General features: G+C 40.0%; 3 protein-coding genes across 3 annotated transcripts in view; all 3 read left to right on the forward strand.

Annotated features, from left to right (window-relative positions):
* The window catches only part of LOC119426617 (melanoma receptor tyrosine-protein kinase), a 531032-nt gene that overhangs the window by 368273 nt on the left and 144567 nt on the right, over positions 1-18192 (forward strand). The gene's annotated exons all lie outside the window — the stretch shown is intronic.
* On the forward strand, positions 821-9570 carry mynn (myoneurin). Its single transcript, XM_037694200.1, has 9 exons — positions 821-852; positions 1425-1469; positions 2567-2840; positions 2926-3869; positions 6691-6850; positions 6920-7098; positions 7183-7275; positions 7405-7530; positions 9022-9570. Exons 3-9 carry the CDS (start codon positions 2575-2577, stop codon positions 9420-9422), a joined length of 2169 nt encoding a protein of 722 aa, XP_037550128.1. The 5' UTR covers positions 821-852; positions 1425-1469; positions 2567-2574; the 3' UTR covers positions 9423-9570.
* On the forward strand, positions 13803-17968 carry lrrc34 (leucine rich repeat containing 34). Its single transcript, XM_037694183.1, is given in 9 exon segments — positions 13803-13909; positions 14959-15071; positions 15150-15214; positions 15578-15664; positions 16250-16549; positions 16622-16776; positions 17255-17410; positions 17548-17674; positions 17732-17968. Coding segments are annotated over 9 exon segments (1293 nt in total). The 3' UTR covers positions 17915-17968.

The following is an 18192-nucleotide window of genomic DNA, read 5'->3' on the forward strand; positions in this document are numbered from 1 at the left end:
TCAATGGGATTTACCTGTCTAAATAAAGGTTGAATGAAAATTTTAACCACTGTACATGTTGACAAAATTAAACAAAAAAATATCGCTACTTACTAATTATTATTTAAAATGTGCGTGTTTATGTAATCCAGCATCAGATGAGTGTAAAATGAGGCCTTAATCCGAATAACTGCAATGCATACTCAAAAGATGATCAGCCATTTCAATTTGTTACAATCACAATTGAACTAGAAACAATAATCCATCCATCCATCCATTTTCTTTACCCGCTTATTCCATTTTGGGTCACGGGGGTCGCTGGTGCCCATGTCCAGCAATCACTGTGCGAGGGGCGGGGTACACCCTGGACGGGTCGCAAGTCCATCACAGGGACACATGGAGACAAACAACCATTCACTCTCTCACTCACACCTAGGGACAATTTAGAGTTACCAATCAGTCTAACATGCATGTTTTTGGACTGTGGGAGGAAACCGGAGTACTCGGAGAAAACCCACGCATGCACGGAGAGAACATGCAAACTCCACCCAGAAAGGCCCCTGGACCAGGGTTTGAACCAGGGACCTGCTCGCTGAGAGGCAGCAGCTCTACCAGTTGCGCCACCGTGCTGCCAGAAACAATAATATAAATCCTAAATTTATTAAGTTATGCTATTAGGGTTTTAAAAATGTAAATATTGCTAAGAAAACCTATTGAAAATCTAATGATGAAAGATAACGCTCCTTTTTGTCGATTGTTGTCGCGGCGAGCCGATTATCATCTTGACCAACGCGAGCTCTTTGATTAACGCTGACTTCTCGCGAGACTTACAACGTCACGCGGATAATGGTTGGAGATCGCGGATATTAGAAGGTACTTTTCTGTTTTAATTTCTCCGCTTGGTTTTAAAACAAATTGCACAACGCAACTGGCGCGGCCGATGAAATTTCTGCGCATTTTTCTCGCTGAAACTTGCGTCGCTGCGGTGTTTGCGGTCGCTTACGTCGACCCCGCCTGTAGAAACCGTCGAACCTTCGAAATAAGAGCTCAGGGTTTTACGCGCTTTTTAGCGCTACGTAAACGGTTAGCTTCGGCCTCAGAAACAATCCGCCCCGCTGACGCACCGAGGGGGGTAAACGTCTCCCAGGCGGCTCGAACGACACGAAAAGCCTCCGCAAAGCTGCGCTGAACAGAAAAGAAGCAGCGGAGATCATTTTAATTCACCTACGACGTCAGTGTTAGCATTAGCCGCAGCCGAGGGCCTGTTCAGGAAGCAGGCGGGAGCTTTTATTTTCCAAAATTCACCTTTCCTCATTCTGCAGAAAAATACCTGCCTTCTCATAATGTTTATTAAAAATGACTTCTATACATAACTTCACGCATTTATGTTCCGATTTAAGCTGTTAATGAGATTTATTATTGTTGTTTTTTTTCTGTTTCTTAAGGAATCAACAAAGATTGAACTGAGACTTTAAAAGCAGCATCTGAGAGTAAGTTTTTATTTATTTTTTAACCCTATACATCCCCCTTTTTTGGTGCATTTCAAAAACACTATTTCCATAATTAATTGTGCAGTTTATCTACAATGCACTGTCTTTTAATTATAAATGCTCTTCCCTTGTTAATAATCTTTTTTTTTTTAAGAAACGAGATTTTTATTCACCAGATGGGCTTTAAATGAGATTATTTCAGTCTGAATTAATACACCTTCAATTAAACATAAACTACATAAAAATGTGAATTATGATCAAGAAATCATAAAAAGTTCAACCTTTCTAACCGTTTAATAAACACGCTGTAACTGCTGAAAGAATAATATAAAAGTTTTAAGTTAAAATTAATGAGAAACTTTTTTTTTTCCCATTCAACCTTTATTATAAATGCAGTAAGCCCTTAATCTTACTAAACAAACACTGTATTTACAATTATTTAGTACATTTAAAATCAACTAGCATATGGTTAATACGTTTATAAATTTCACTCGTTCAGTTCAGATGATAAATGTTTTTCTTCCAATGACGTTTATAAAGCAGTTTTAAATAATTCATGGACTTATTTTGGTTTTGACACTCCAGTTCAAAGCAAAATTCACCGTAGGAAGTTGAAGAATACAAAGAGAAGTATTAACTCTTAATTTATAATTAACAGCCCTAACTTTAGGAACCGTTGTGTTGTTAATGTTCTTATTAGTTCAGCCAGATTTAACATTTAAAACTATCCTTTTCATTAAGAGTTATGACTCTAAATTATAGCAAATATTTAACTTTTTTTTCTTGTAACTTCTTGTATTTGTTAGATTTCTTTCCCAGTAAAAATGTCACCAGTAATGTGTTTAAATAAAGCTGTGAAATAAACTTTAAGCTTTAATTTGATGTTTTTCTTCTACATACAAGTTATAAAATATCAGCAGGTTTAATTGTTGTAATATACAGTGAGTTTGTTCTCTCAGAATGAGACTTTTTTAAATCTAAAGTTCCTTCAGCCCAACTTCACCGTCACAGCGTACAAGTTAAATAAACATTTGTGTAAAAAGTGGAGGAGTTTTTGTTTTTCATCACTTGTTTTAACGTTTCCTCCCCCCTCCCAGCGGCAGCGATGGCTCACCTCGCCAACCACGGCCGGCTGCTGCTGCAGCGCCTCCATCAGCAGCGGGAGATGGACTTCCTGTGTGACATCACCATCATGGTGAAAGACGTGGAGTTCAGAGCTCACCGCAACATTCTAGCCGCCTTCAGCGAGTATTTCTCCGCTCAGGCCGAGAAGGGGGAGGAAGTTACCAACTTGGACCCGGAGAAGGTCAGCCGGTACTCCCTGGAGAAACTTCTAGAGTTCATCTACACGGGTCAGATGAACCTCAGCAGGTAAACACTCAGGGATGCTGCAGCTTTCTGTTGTTTTTGAGTTAAAGTATTTTCTGGGAGATTTGAGTGTTTTTTCTGGTTTCAGCACCAGACAGGCTGCTGTGCGTCGAGCCGCCGTCTTCCTGGGAATGTCAGAAGCCACGAAGTACCTGGAGGAAACTCCTCACTGGTCCGATCTCGGCGAAATGTCCCAGTCTGAGCTGGACAAGGAGGCTGGGGCCTCCCCTCAAAGCCCCAGCAGCCCCAGCTCCCCGCTCCCCCTCTCCATCGCCTCCCTCACCGGGGACTGGCATGCAGAGGAGCAAGAAGGCAAAGAGCAGGTGTTTGAGCTCAGAGATGAGAACTCAGATTTGGCAGAAAGGAGCGATGAAGAGTACACCCCCAGCGCGCAGAGGAGCATGGGCCGAGGACAGGGGAGGAAGAGGGGCAGGAAGCCGAAGAGTTTCAGCGGCGATCAGGTGGAGCCGAGCGACGGCGCTCCTAAAACTCCGAGCCACAGGGGGAGAGGGAGGCCCAGGGGGAGGGGCCGAGGGCGAGGAAGAGGAGCTGCTTCTTCACCTCCAAGTGATGATGTCTTGCAGGAGGAGTCAGACTCCAGCTTGAAGGACTTTGAAGACATCTCTGCAGACTGGAGCCCCTCCCTCGACCAAGATGGTGATGGTGAAACCTTGACCAAGAGACCCCGGTTGAGCAGCAGATACGGCAGGAGAGGGCGTGGCCGTGGGAGGGGCCGAGGGAGGGGGAGGGGACGCAGCAGGAAGAGTATGACCGATGAAGAGGAGAGCGGCGAGGCGGGTGCAGACGAGGAGGGGGAGGAGGAGGAGGAAGGTGAGATTCGGGAGCATGACCCGTCAGAGATGAGCGACGTCCCGCTGAGCTGCAGCGAGTGCGACAAGATGTTCAAAGACATGAGCAGCCTGCGGCGCCACGAGAAGATCCACCGCGGCCTCAAGCCCTTCTCCTGCATCTTCTGCTCCAAGACCTTCAGACAGGCCACTCAGCTCAAAACACACCTGCGCATCCACACAGGTGAGGGGGCGGAGTCACCACTGCTGAGTGGGCGGCAAATAATCCATTCCCTGTTGTCAGTTTCTGTCCAAAACTTTGGTTTTATTTTCACTTCCACTTTTCTTTTTCTTCAGTCACCATGATTGACACCTGTCAGTCACCCCATCCTTTCTGACTGACCACTCATGTTGCGTTCACTGACCTGAATCCTGGCTCGGATTAATGCATTTCTGTCCATTTTATCCCAGGAATGCCACTGATCATCAACGATTTCCCTCCCGAGCTTTTTTATATTTTACTCATTTGTTTGAAATATAACAAGTCGGGTCAAAGAGTTCTGTAGCCCAGAGGTTCCCCGTTCCAGACTTGGGTCATAAATATCAGGTCTCTCTTGTAAATCAGTCCTCGGGGCTCAATGGGATTAACCTGTCTAAATAAAGGTTGAATGAAAAGAATAAACAACAAAAACCATACTGAAATATGTAAAATCCATGTGACTGGTACCAGGGTTTCACATTTTAAAAATATTTAAAAGGATTTATTTGCTTTAAACATTTCAACTGTAAAATCTGTGAATTTCAAAAGCTGAAAACTTGACCTCTCTCGATGTAAACATAAACAACTGACGGAAGTGAAGAGGTGGAGGAGGAAAGACCAGATGTCATTCCTGAGGATGATGTGTCGTTATGACCATGACCGGACTGTTGCATCGTCCCTCAGCTGATCCGTCTCAGAGAGAACGTTATTGTTCCTCCGATAAGTGGAGCCATGTTGTTCCTCATCTCTGTTCCCCTACTTCAGTCACATGACCAGATGTTTACCTGCATCAGACTCGGAGCTTGTTTCACTAAAGTAGCATTAGCGCCGCTGAGTTGACTAATTCATTTACACAACTTCCCTCGTTCTTTCTGAAACCGAAAGTTTCTGAGTCCAGGTCTTGAATGGAAATTTTCTGGGGAACCCCACATGAAGGTGTGAAATGCTTCGCAAGTGTGAAGTTGCACATGCGCACTGCATGCGTCTGCAGTCCAAAGTTTTTCTGCACTAACTACAGTTTTAAAAAATGGCAGAGAGCAGAGTGTTTTATAAAATCCAGGGTCCAAAGATATGTTGGTGTACTCATCAGTTTGGAGTAATTGTGATCATGCAGACGCTGCAAGCACAATGAATGCAGCTGAGCCTGGCTCAGGGTTGCCAGATAATTTTAAAATGCCTTATTTACCTCCTTTTCTGTGCGCATGTTCAACAAACACAACACACACCTCAACTTACAACAAGCTTACTCAGCACATACTGTATGACAGTTTAGGTCAAAATACTATAATTTTAAAGTGACAGTACTATAGTTCATAATTTCTTTTCTGGCAACACGATTGACACGGAAACAACAGTGTTTTCATGTAAACCCGCTCTTTTATTTTTGTTTATTGCCCCCAATAAACATTGAAAACCCCCTAATGTTTCCAGAGGTTCTCATGTAAAGAGGGCCACCGCCATTAAAAGTACCGGTAGTATCTGTCACATGAATTCCATTAGTAGTAGAATTAGAATTACAATTAGCATTTATAAAATTAGCATTAAAATTAGTGTTTAGGCTAGAGTATTAACATTATGGAAATTACCTTTAAGCATTTCAAAAGTAGCATCAGCTATAGTAGTATTAGCGTAAGTATTACCGGTATTATCATAAATAAATTAAAAACAGTTGTTTAAAAATTCATTATAAAAATTAGTAAGTTCGCATTATCTGTTCCAGTAATAGGAATAAAAATACTATTAGTGGAACTGCATTAGCAGTGGTAGTGTTAGTAGTAGCATCATTATTGTTGGTAAAGTTATCATTAGTGAAATTAGCATAAACAGAAGTATGATTAGCATTAGCTGTTAGCATTAGAATACTTACATTTAGCAGTAGGAGTTGAAAATAATACTTTCTTTGGGGGGAAAATATTTTTAAAAGTATAAAATTTGCAGAAATCCCAGCAGCTTTCTTCCAAATGAGCCAAATGTTTTGATTTATAACTGAGAATAGCACAAAGTCTGCAGAAGTAGTTTGAAAAATAAAACATTTTGAATAATAAAAAGGTCAAAGGCGGAATAAAGAGAGACAGGATCACTATAGTGCAGGGCTATTCAACGGGCCATTTCCGTCCCACGAGTGACTTCAGTCCGACCCACTTAATTAAAAATATATATATATATATTTAAAATTTGGGTTCTGTTTATTGCAGTTGATTAATTTTTTTCTTTCGGCTGCTCCTTGCGTTAGGGGTCGCCACGGCGAACTAAGTCGCACGAAGACTTGTCAGTTATTTTTACGCCGGATGCTCTTCCTGACGCAACCACAGACACCGAGCTACCACAGCCCTCAGTGTGGAGCAGAGGTGTTATCTAGGACACCGGGAGGAGCGGATGGTGGGGGTTAGGGGCCTTGTTCAGGGGCCTAGGGTGGGGCGAATAAGGGTGGGGACAGGTGTGGGTGCTTCACCTACTCCACCCACATTTTTGATGTTGTCTGTACCGGGGCTTGAACCGGAGATCTTCCGATCACAGGCCCACCTTCTCAAACCTCTGCGCCACCACTCTCCCGTTGCATTTATGATTCAATGCAATGAAATAAACAAATTTAAAAGGTAACGGATCATTGTAAACTTTGGTTTATTTACATAATGATTTTAACCGCTGGATGTCCGGCCCCCGAGCTGCTGGCTTTCAGAAACTGTGGCCCCCTGAGCAGTTTTGTTGAATAGCCCTGATCTAGTGTGATCGTTTCGTACAGAAAACGTCTGTTGAGATTTTACTGATGAAAACTCTAAAGGTGTCTCTGCCGGTTTGTCTTCAGGTGAGAAGCCGTTCAGCTGCAGCGACTGCGATAAGTGTTTCGCCCAGAAGTGTCAGCTGGTCGCACATCGCCGGATGCACCACGGCGAGGAGAAGCCCTTCACCTGCGACCGCTGCGGGTTCAAGTTCGCCACGTCATCAAACTACAAAATCCACATCAGGCAGGTGGACGGCTCCGATAAACCCCCCAGGTACTTCTGTGCTTTCATCTGACGGCGTGTTTCCTTCAGACTCCACAGCGGAGAGAAACCGTACATCTGTGACATCTGCGGCCAGGCCTTCGCCCAGTCCAGCACCCTGACGTACCACAAGAGGCGGCACACCGGAGAGAAACCGTACCAGTGCGATCTGTGTGGCATGTCGTTCTCCGTGTCCTCGTCCCTCATCGCCCACGCCAGGAAACACACGGGTAAAACTATCGTCTAAAGAATAAAAACACCCGAAGAGCTCACGGTTACACGGTGACATCATTTGTTTTTTTTGTTTGGTTCAGGCGAGACTCCATACGTCTGCTCACAAACAAAGTGCGGCGCCAAGTTTGTGACGTCTTCTGAGCTGAAGAAGCACATGAGGCGACTCCACCCGGGTGACGTTCTTTCATTTACCGTTAAAACTTCCATGAGCTGAATCCAGTCGTATTTGAACATCTGTGAATTTGGCCGAGTCGTAGCTGTTCTGTCCACCCTCTGAGTGTCGGGATGTCGCGGTTTTGCAGATGGAAACTCGGGCGTTCAGTGTCTGCTGTGTGGAAACCGATTCGCCAGCGTGAAGAACATGATCAAACACCAGGAGAAGGTTCATGCAGACGAAGTGCGACAACACAAAGAGAGAGCCCGAGCCGGTGAGCTGGGTTTATTACCTTTATCACCAAATATGTGTTTAACTGACACGACTATCAGAGGGGACATGAATGACTTGAAAAGAAAGCTAAAATATATATCATTGTGCAGTTTGTGTGTTCTGCAGCTGTGAGGTGTGTTGACCACACACACAGTGTATGTATGGGAGGCACCCCCTGTAGGCGGGATGCAGTAAAGATTTAGGTCCATAAAAATAAATTACATATTTATGTACCTGTAATGAAAAACAAAACAAAAACTGATTTTTTATTCTAAGTGATCCTCCTGTTAATCTTCGTAGTTCTTACCTTCATTCTCTTGGTTCAAGTTTAGTTTTCTAAGCTTTTTAAATGATGAAAAGATTCAGGATGTGTAGGTGAAGTAGGCGGGGCCAAAAATTCAACACGGCAGCTCCTGCAAAACAAGAGAAGCAGACGAGAGTTCGTCTTCACTCTTCAAGGGACAGTTCAGCTCTTTAGAAGTTGGTTCCCAACAGTTAGTATCTAACCTGTAGTAGATGGCTCTTCAGTTTGGAGGAATCGTTAAATTCTGATCAGACTGATGAGCTAAAGGCTAGTCTGATCGGGACCAAGACCAAAATGGATCTCATTTGTCTGAAAACAGCTCCAGCCTGAAAAATCTCAGTGGTTCAGTTTCATTTGACAGTTATTTGCAGAGGTAGCAGCAGCTGGCTGTAGGACTTCAATGAGCATGTGACACGTCCACAGTTGGACTCTTGAAATGTGATTGGTCCAGTCCACAGAATCAGGAAGTGAGTTTTTCAGAATAAGAGCTAACGTATGATTACCAAGGCTTAACGAGCTAGTTGGCAAGAAAGGTTTGAAAAAGCTGCATGTTGTTCTGAGTTTTGTTGTTTAACTCTCATATATCTTTTAAAAATTACGTTTCTAAATTAAGTAAGTGAAATTAAGGTTTGTGAAAAAACTTTTCTAAATAAAGTCGGTGTTTTAGATATTGATGTATTTAGTCTCAAGACTTGCTGACTACCTCAATAAGCCTTAGACAATACAAGCTAGCTCTTTTCGGAACACCTACTTCCTGTTTCTGTGTAACTGGCCAATCATAGTTTGAGTCCATCTCGCTCACATTAGGTCCAAGAGAGACTTGAGACTCCTGCTTGGTTCTGTTTTGGTAAAAAAAAAAAAAAAGTAAAAAGTCTGGTTTAAAATAATATTATCGGCATCAGAAGAAAGTCGATTTAATGCAGCAGTGATCCATTCAAGTAAAAATAAACTAAAAATTTTCAAACTGTACAAGAAGCTATCTGCAGCAGGTAAGATACTAACTTTTGCTGTGTTTTACACAGAAACTGGCCTTGGAAGTATCTGAACTATCCCTTTAATTGTATTAGAGAGGGTTTTTTTTTTTTTTGCCTAGATTTATTTAAATTAAAATGAAGCGATGTTTGAATTATGTGTTTAGAAGATGTTGTAGGGCTTCCTGTGACCTTTGACCTCTGTGTTCCTCTGCAGTTGTCCTCCTTGCTTCCAGCCACCCCGTGACCTTCATTCAGAATAAAATCTCTCAGGAGAACAAAACATTGGTTTCCATCCCTGAAGGCGAGCCGCTGAACCCGGAGCCGACCACCCCTGACCCCAAAGCCCTGGCGCCGTCTGCCGACACCGCCATCGCCGAGCCCATCGCCACTGACACCTCCGACATCCAGGAGTTCAAACCGGAGCCCTCCCAACTGCCCCTAACCACCGCCGACCCGGTGACCTTTGAACCCGACCAGGAGCAGACCATCAACTCGGACACGCTGCACGCTCTGGTGGAGCAGCTGAGACCCACGGCGTCGCCCGCCACCAACCTGGAGCAGATCGTCATCATCAGGACGGTGGACACCGCCGAGGGCGCCGCCCCTCCGCAGTGAGCGGGGCGGGGTCAAAGGTCACCGCCATCATCTTCAGCTGTGAATAAAAACTACGCATCTTAAAAGCTGCCGGAGTTCTTCGGAACTTGGAACGAGTTGTCGTTCATCTGTTGGTTTCTGTCTGAAGGAGTTATAAAAAACAAACAAAACGAGGAGTTTAAACGAATAAAACCCAAATCATTTGAAGTTTTACATCCTCATAATACAAACATCTCCTTCCTAAAAATGACCAAAATGTTCTGTTTTTATTATTAATTTAAAATAATTCCGTTTTCAGCAGAAAAAAAAAATCATTAAATTATTTTTAGAGTCCAACTTTTTAGTTCTGCTGCAAACAAACTCCCTAAAGATGTAGTTTTATTCTTTTATGGGTTACATTTTATTTATTTTTTTGCTTAAAGTGCATCATTTTACATGTTTTATTGTTTTCTGTTTGAGTACTATAAAGTAGTTTTGTCATTAATTTATCACAAATTATTTTCTTCAGTGTTTTGTGTAGGAAAGTGGTTGAAAAACGAGTTAAATAGTTTGAAGCTTTTTTTTTTTTTTTGTTACATTTCATAAAAACTGTTTGTTTAATTTCGTTTGGAAATTTAAAAACAGTTTAACGTCGTTGCTTTTAAATTTAACCTAAAACAGTCCTTGTTGGTTCAGTTTAGGTTTTTTTAAAATGTTTTGAGTGTAAAAAAAAGGGCTCTAGTCTAAATGTTTACCTATATTTTTATCAAAAAGATGACAAGATGGAAACGCAACATTACAAGATGTGGAAACTTCTTTGTTTTATAAAACTATTTTCTCTAATTCCAGCCAAGTGCAGATTTCCTTCAGCTTCTCTCTTTATTTTATTTGAACTTCCTGCAACACAAAACTCAAATAATTCAAACCTGCACGTTTGTCTGTGACGTTCGTAACAGAAAACTGTTCTCGGGTCGGATCAAAGACGGGCTCGGAGTTCTGGTGCGAATTATTTCAAGTATTCAAATAGAAGAGAATTCTAATGATCCGTCTGTAGAGGAATTATTTGTAAAAAGGAAAGAAAAATGTGAATTTTATTGGGTTTTTTAAGACCATAACATCAGTGCTTCAGGTGACTGAAGAAATTTCTGCCACAAGTTTGTAATTTTTTTGTGTTTAAAAGTTCAAAACTGACCAAAAGTTGATAAAACATCTGAGTTTGGTATTTTAAAATGAGACTTCTGTAAAGATAATTTGACTCTCGGCTGGGAAAGTCCTGAAGATGAGTTAAAAAAAAATCTTAAAAACATCTGGTTTATTATTATTTTCATCTAAATCTTGTAAAATTGATAATTTTACAGACTTCACATATTTTTGCTCAAATTACTTTTAAATTAATGCTTTTTAAATGTTTTATTTTCACACATTTTGAAATGAAAACAAATCTTAGACAAAACACTGATTTTCTTTGCTTTAAATACATTTACAAATTTATAATGGGAAATAAATTGTTTCACCTTCAGAAGAACGTTCTTGTTTTAGTTTTTTTAACCTCGGTGTGTCGACTTTAATTAAAATAAATGAGCTTTTTGCTTCTTGTGGGCACGTTTTGTTTACTCTGAACACCTAATGTAGAGAGCAGGAGCGCTTTAATCACAACCAGATTTAGTTTTTTACCTTTCATGCTCGTAGTTTTTCACCTGTGATGTATTTAAGGTCATGTTTTCGTTTAAACGTGTACATAAATCATTCCCGTTCGCTTGAAACTGCTTTTATTTTTAAAAGTCTGCATTACTTGTGCAGTATTATACACATGTAAATGTTCACTGCTGTATTAAAAACTGCAAGAAAATAAAGTGTTTATTGGCTGTTTTTATGAACTTGAGATCAAAAACGAGGAGTTTAAATGTCTAAAAGGCCTAAAAGTTCAATCCAGTAGCTTTAGATAAGAACTCCGAACATTAAAATATTATATTCTAACAGTATTTAAAATTTTGTGGCGCATATTTGTGCATGGATGAGCTGTCAAATTCTAGAATCATCCCAGTGTACATCTGAATAAATGTGATTTTAAAAGAAAAATGAGTTTTAAACCTTTTTTTGATTATTATTTTATGATTAAAAATATATATTTTCATAAAGCTTCAGCAGACTTCATCTATCCATCCATTATCTTTACCTGCTTCTTTCTTTTTGGGTCTTGGGGGTCACTGGTGCCCATATCCAGCTGACACTGTGAGAGGCGGGGGACACCCTGGATAGGTCACAAGTAGAGACTTCAATTAAACATTACAGTAATTAAGAATTAAGCACAATAACACAATTACCAAGATGCTTTTAAAGCAACTTAAACATCAGTAATGTACAAACCGGGTTCCAAAAAAGTTGGGACACTAAACAAATTGTGAATAAAAACTGAATGCAATGATGTGGAGATGGCAAATGTCAATATTTTATTTGTAATATAACATAGATGACAGATCAAAAGTTTAATCTGAGTAAATGTAACATTTTAAAGGAAAAATATGTTGATTCAAAATTTCACAGTGTCAACAAATCCCAAAAAAGTTGGGACAAGTAGCAATAAGTGGCTAGAAAAAGGAAATTGAGCATATAACGAACAGCTGGAAGACCAATTAACACTAATTAGGTCAATTGACAACATGATTGTGTATAAAAAGAGCATCCCAGAGTGTCAGTGTCTCTCAGAAGCCAAGATGGTAAGAGGATCACCAATTCCACCATTGTTGCACAGAAAGATAGTGCAGCAATACCAGAATGGAGTTACCCAGCGTAAAATAGCAAAGACCTTTAAGTTATCATCATCAACCGTGCATAACATCATCAAAAGATTCAGAGAATCTGGAACAATCGCTGTGCGTAAGGGTCAAGGCCGTAAAACTCTACTGGATTCTCATGAATTCTGGGCCCTTAAACGTCACTGCACCTCAAACAGGAATGCCACTGTCAAGGAAATAACAGAATGGGCTCAGGAATACTTCCAGAAAGCATTGTCAGTGAACACAATCCACCGTGCCATCCGCTGTTGCCAGCTGAAACTCTACAGTGCAAAGAGGAAGCCATTTCTCAGCAAGCTCCACAAGCTCTGACGTTTGCACTGGGCCAGGGGTCATTTAAAATGGAGTGTGGCAAAATGGAAGACTGTTCTGTGGTCAGATGAGTCACGATTTGAAGTTCTTTATGGAACATTGGGAGGCCATGTCATCCGGACCAGAGAGGACAAGGATAGCCCAAGTTGTTATCAACGCTCCGTTCAGAAGCCTGCATCACTGATGGTATGGGGTTGCATGAGCGCTTGTGGCATGGGCAGCTTGCATGTCTGGAAAGGCACCATTAATGCAGAGAACTATGTTCAGGTTCTAGAACAACATATGCTCCCATCTAGACGTCATCTCTTTCAGGGAAGACCCTGCATTTTTCAACACGATAATGCCAGACCACATTCTGCAGCAATCACAACATCATGGCTACGTAGGAGAAGGATCTGGGTACTGAAATGGCCAGCCTGCAGTCCAGATCTTTCACCTGTAGAGAACATTTGGCGCATCATAAAGAGGAAGGTGCGACAAAGAAGGCCCAAGACGATTGAACAGTTAGAGGCCTGTATTAGACATGAATGGGAGAACATTCCTATTTCTAAACTTGAGAAACTGGTCTCCTCTGTCCCCACACGTCTGTTGAGTGTTGTAAGAAGAAGGGGAGATGCCACACAGTGGTAAAAATGGACTTGTCCCAACTTTTTGGGATTTGTTGACGCCATGAAATTTGGAAACAACAAATTTTTCCCTTAAAATGATACATTCTCTCAGTTTGAACTTTTGATCTGTGATTTGTGTTCTATTCTGAATAAAATATTAGATGTTGGCACCTCCACATCAGTGCATTCAGTTTTTATTCACAATTTGTTTAGTGTCCCAACTTTTTTGGAATCCGGTTTGTAGTTTTTTAACAGATCGGGGTTTCAGTTTATCTGATGGATTGTTTTATTCTCAATTAAAGAAACTTGGTCCAAAAAATATTAAAGTTTATTCTATAAAAGTACAAATAATGTATAAAACAGGTAAATAATCTGTTTAAAAGTTAAATTTGCATTTTAGCCTATTTTGAATAAGTTTTACGTTCCGCCACTAGGGACGCTGTTTAAACGATTGATCGCAGTGGCCGCGGGTTCGAACCCCAAACAAAACCGTCTACATGCACCATCATCTTCTTAATGGCATTTTCTTTCGTACTGATATCAGATAAATTTCACCGAGCTTTAAAACTAAAATAATTATAATGTATCAAATTAACCATAAAAACTAAAGCAGTGTTAAAAGAAAGAAAACTAACCCAACTTCCTGTAAAAGTGACGTCATGCGTTTGCGTTGTCATAGCAACAGCAGCTACGCCGAATATCTAAATATGGATAGCAAAACTCTTTCGGAGTGTTACGAAGCCGTCTGTGCCAAACATGAGATAAAAATAAACCCGTGTATTTCAGATACTTTAAAGAAGAGCACAGAAGTAGGGTGAGTATTTTCACGTTGAGCACAAGTTCCTAAAGTCAGAAGTTTTTAGCAAGAATGTGGATTAGCTTCAGGAGCTAACGCTACATCCGGGTATTTCTGATGTTCAATTAAAACAAATAATTAAACCCCCGAAAAGGTAAAGAAGTTACAGCAAAAATGTGTTTCAGTACAAAATTTAAACATATCCTTAGTTTGTAAAAGTTTTATGTGAGTTTATTTAATGAAATCTATTTATTTGATTGTTTTGTTGGTTTGAAATAGTTTGAATAATCCAAACCTAAAGGTAAATAAAGACATAAAATCTATCGTTATAAATGCAAAAAAGCAAAACTAGTTACAATTATTTTTTATATTTTATTAATTACCATTCAACTATAAAACTCTTTTATAAGTTGAAGTTAATAAAAGTATTAAATTATTAAATTTTATTACTTTTGTCTTTAATAAATTCAAAACATTGTTTATGTTTTTAAATGATTTAAAATTATTCATAAATCCATTAACAAGTAAATACATGAATAGCGCATAAAGATTAACGCAACAAACATGTTTACTAATTGTTTTTTAATCAAACAAAGTTTATAGGTTATACATATATTGGCTAACCTTTTTTATTATAAATTTTATTTGTTCATCTTCAAGGTAAAAAAAAAAAGTACTTACTGCAGAGAACAAGCAGTTACACCAAACAACTATAAATGTTTGTGTGGCTTTTTTATTTATTTATTTGTATAAACTAGCCTAAAGTTTTGTTAATAAATCATTATTACGGTATTTTCTCTCTCTAACTCTAATGACATTAGGAAGACTGATAACTAAAATAACTTTCAGTAAAAACAAAATTCAAGAAGAGGTTTCATCCAGAGGTCAAAGGTAAGAGGTAAAGTGGTTAAAAAATAAAACAAATCGCTGAAACTGAGTGATCTGCAGATGACTAAATCAATCAATGAACTCTAAATCAGGACATCCATTTTAAAGGACTGACTGTTAGGATGGAACATTTAAATAAACAAGGACTTTTATTGATTCATTTTCTCTTCATGTTGCAGAAACCTCTCCTTAAATCTGAGTGGGAACAGCAGATTCCACCACATTCAGAGAATCAGTGATGAGGATGTCTTTTCCTTGACCATATGTCTCCAAAATAACCAGTGTGTCTCAGGTGAACCGTCAAGTTTAGATTAAAATACGTGAAACGGTTCAAACTACTTGTTCTTCTCTTGTTTGTCTGGTTAAACAGGTCTGGACCTGAAATACAACAACATAGGTGATGAAGGAGCCGGACACCTCGCTGACCTCATCCAGGTAAATCAACAGGAATAAAGCATAATTTACTAACCTATAAACAGGTAAACACATCCTTGTTTACTAACCTATAAACAGGTAAACACATCCTTGTTTACTAACATATAAACAGGTAGATGCATCATTGTTTACTAACCTATATACAGGTAGATGCATCATTGTTTACTAACCTATAAACAGATAAACATACCATTGTTTACTAACATATAAACAGGTAAACACATCGTTGTTTACCAACCTATAAACAAGTAAACATATCATTGTTTACTAACTTATAAACAGGTAAACACATCTTTGTTTACTAACACAGAATAGGCAAACAGAAGTATTTGTTTAAACATTATATTTTCTATTTCTGAGCAGGCAGGGGACTCATCTCTGCGCTCTTTAGACCTGAAGTTTAACAACATCCAGACGAACGGAGCTGAAGACCTCGCCAGCAGTCTGAAGGTTTTTATCGCTACCAGACAAACTATCAGTAACAACCAATTATTAACAATCAAACCAATAATATCAAACAGAATATGAATATCAAAGAAACAATTAATAATAAATGAACCATCATCTACAAACAAACTATTAATAACAATCAATAAAAAACTAATATGAAACTAACAAATTATCAATAATAAACAAACACACCATTGCTAACAAACTATCACTAACCAACTATTACCAACAAACACTCTATTGCTAACAATCGCTAACAAACTAATAATAAAAATATGATATCAAATAAACTATCACTAACAAATTATCAATAATAAACAAACAAACACACTATTGCTAACAATCACCAACAAACAAATAAGCTATTGCTAACAATCAAACTATTGCTAACAAACCCTCTTTCACTAACAAACTAACACACGGTAACAAAAAACTGTTACAAATAATGAAACTATAAAAAAGTAAATGTAAAAAAAAAAAAGTAAAAGTAGCAAAAGCCTTGCTAAAAGCATTAGCGAACAAAAACAGAACCGGTAGTTGAAGCAGAGTACTGAACACTAAACGTGTGTTTCCTCCTCTCTGCAGTGTAACAGCAGCTTGATGACTCTCAGGCTGTCTGGTAACAGGATCGGGGACAGAGGAGTCCTGCATCTGGCCCGGATGCTGCAGATAAACAAGACTCTGCAGGAGCTGCAGCTGTCCGACTGTGACCTGGTAAACATATTCACATAACAGTCAGAGTTTAACTGATCCTGTTTATTACAGTCGGCCTTTTCTGTGTCTCTGCAGGCCATCAGTGGACTGTTAGCTTTTGTCACGGTGCTGAAGAACAACACGGTTCTGCGTTCTCTGGATATCAGTCGTCCGCTGCTCTTCAGCCAGCAGGTAGGAACAAGTAAAGCATCAAAGAACAGTTTCAGGTTCTGGTCTTGGGTCTGATAAAGGACTCTGTCTCAGGAGGAGTGGACCATGTCCTTCTCAGAGATGCTGGCGATGAACAGCAGCTTGGTGGAGCTGCACCTGGGGAAGGTGGGACTGACGGACACCGGCATGGAGAGGCTGGCTGAAGGCCTGAAGAAGAACAGCACTCTGCGCTACCTGGACTTGCGCTGGTAGGAACAAAACCACCACAAAAGCCGTGATCCATTCCTTATTTTTTATCTTTTCCCTTCGACTTTCTTGTTTTTCATTAAAATGGTCTTAATCAACAGTTCTCCAGACTTTCTGAAGGTCTTGCTGAGTTTTTCTTTAGACTTGAGCAGTTTTTTGTTTGTTAGGCCACATAACATTTTACCTCTGGATTACCAACTGAAGATAGAAGTGAACGCAAAGACAAAACATCTAATTTAAGAATGTTTTATAATAATTTTTCTTTTACAAATTTATAAATATCGGTGTGTCTTCCACAAGTACTCAGAAAGAAAGTGGTTATCAAGAAGTTATATTTTTTTAATGACTTATTTTAACCTGTACAGGTAGAACTGGACTCATCATAGTAAAAAAGCAGCCAAGGTTAAAACAAAAGACCTTCATGAAGTCTGGAGGACCATTGAGCAAGACTTTTGCACAGTTCTTTGTTTTTATTTTCAGTAACCGTGTGGCCCGTGACGGAGCTCTCCATCTGTCCGAGGTGCTGAAGCAGAACTCGACCCTAGAGTTCATCGATCTGACGTCCAATCGGATCGAGGATGAAGGCTGTGTGTACCTGAGCGAGGCCGTCACCTGGCCCGGCTGCGTTCTGAAAGAGTGAGTCCAGCTTCATCAGAACAACTCGTTTCATCTGATGTTTGTTTTGACCCTGGAAACAACCTAAAGGACCCGGCTGACATTTATTGGACCTTTCTTTGAGACTTTTCAGTTTCAGACGGTTTGTGTTGCTGCAGGTTATCTGTCTGCAGAAACAGCATCAGCACCGAGGGTCTGCTGTCTTTGGCTCAAGCTCTGAAGACAAACCCAACTCTGACTCACCTGTACATCTGGGGAAACCGCCTGGAGGAGCCCGTCTGCCAGGTAAAACAAACCCCCTCCCTCAAATTTCCTCCATGTTCACAGCTGATTCCTCCTCAGGTCTTCAGGGAGCTGATGTCCAGCGGCCGCCTGCCGCCCGAGCAGACAGACGTCAGTGCCTACGAGGTGGACGGCCATGTTTTCCTCGCCGAGGTCAACCAGACTTTGAGGAAATATGTTTCTTTCTCAGACAGTACGGACACGTCCAAAGATGGTGGGACGTCCTTCAGCTCGTTCCTTTGATGAACACAAAGGTCATCTTCAAAACGCCAATACTGAACCTTCAACACAGCAAACTGCCACGTGAGACCTTTAAATTCAAAGAAACAGCCTGAAATTTATAGTCTTAATAAGACAGGCAGACAGAAAAAAAAAAAAAAAAAAAAACTGGACCCAGAGCGGTTCAGAGAAGGTTCTGACGGTCCACGTTTTACGTAGCGGGTACAAAAACCTGTTCCATTCAAAGCCAAACTGAAGACCCATTTATTTAGAAGAGCTTTTAATGTTTAACTTTTTATATT

Source organism: Nematolebias whitei, chromosome 20, assembly GCF_014905685.2.
Source record: "Nematolebias whitei isolate Nwh7 chromosome 20, NemWhi1, whole genome shotgun sequence".
NCBI lineage: Eukaryota > Metazoa > Chordata > Actinopteri > Cyprinodontiformes > Rivulidae > Nematolebias > Nematolebias whitei.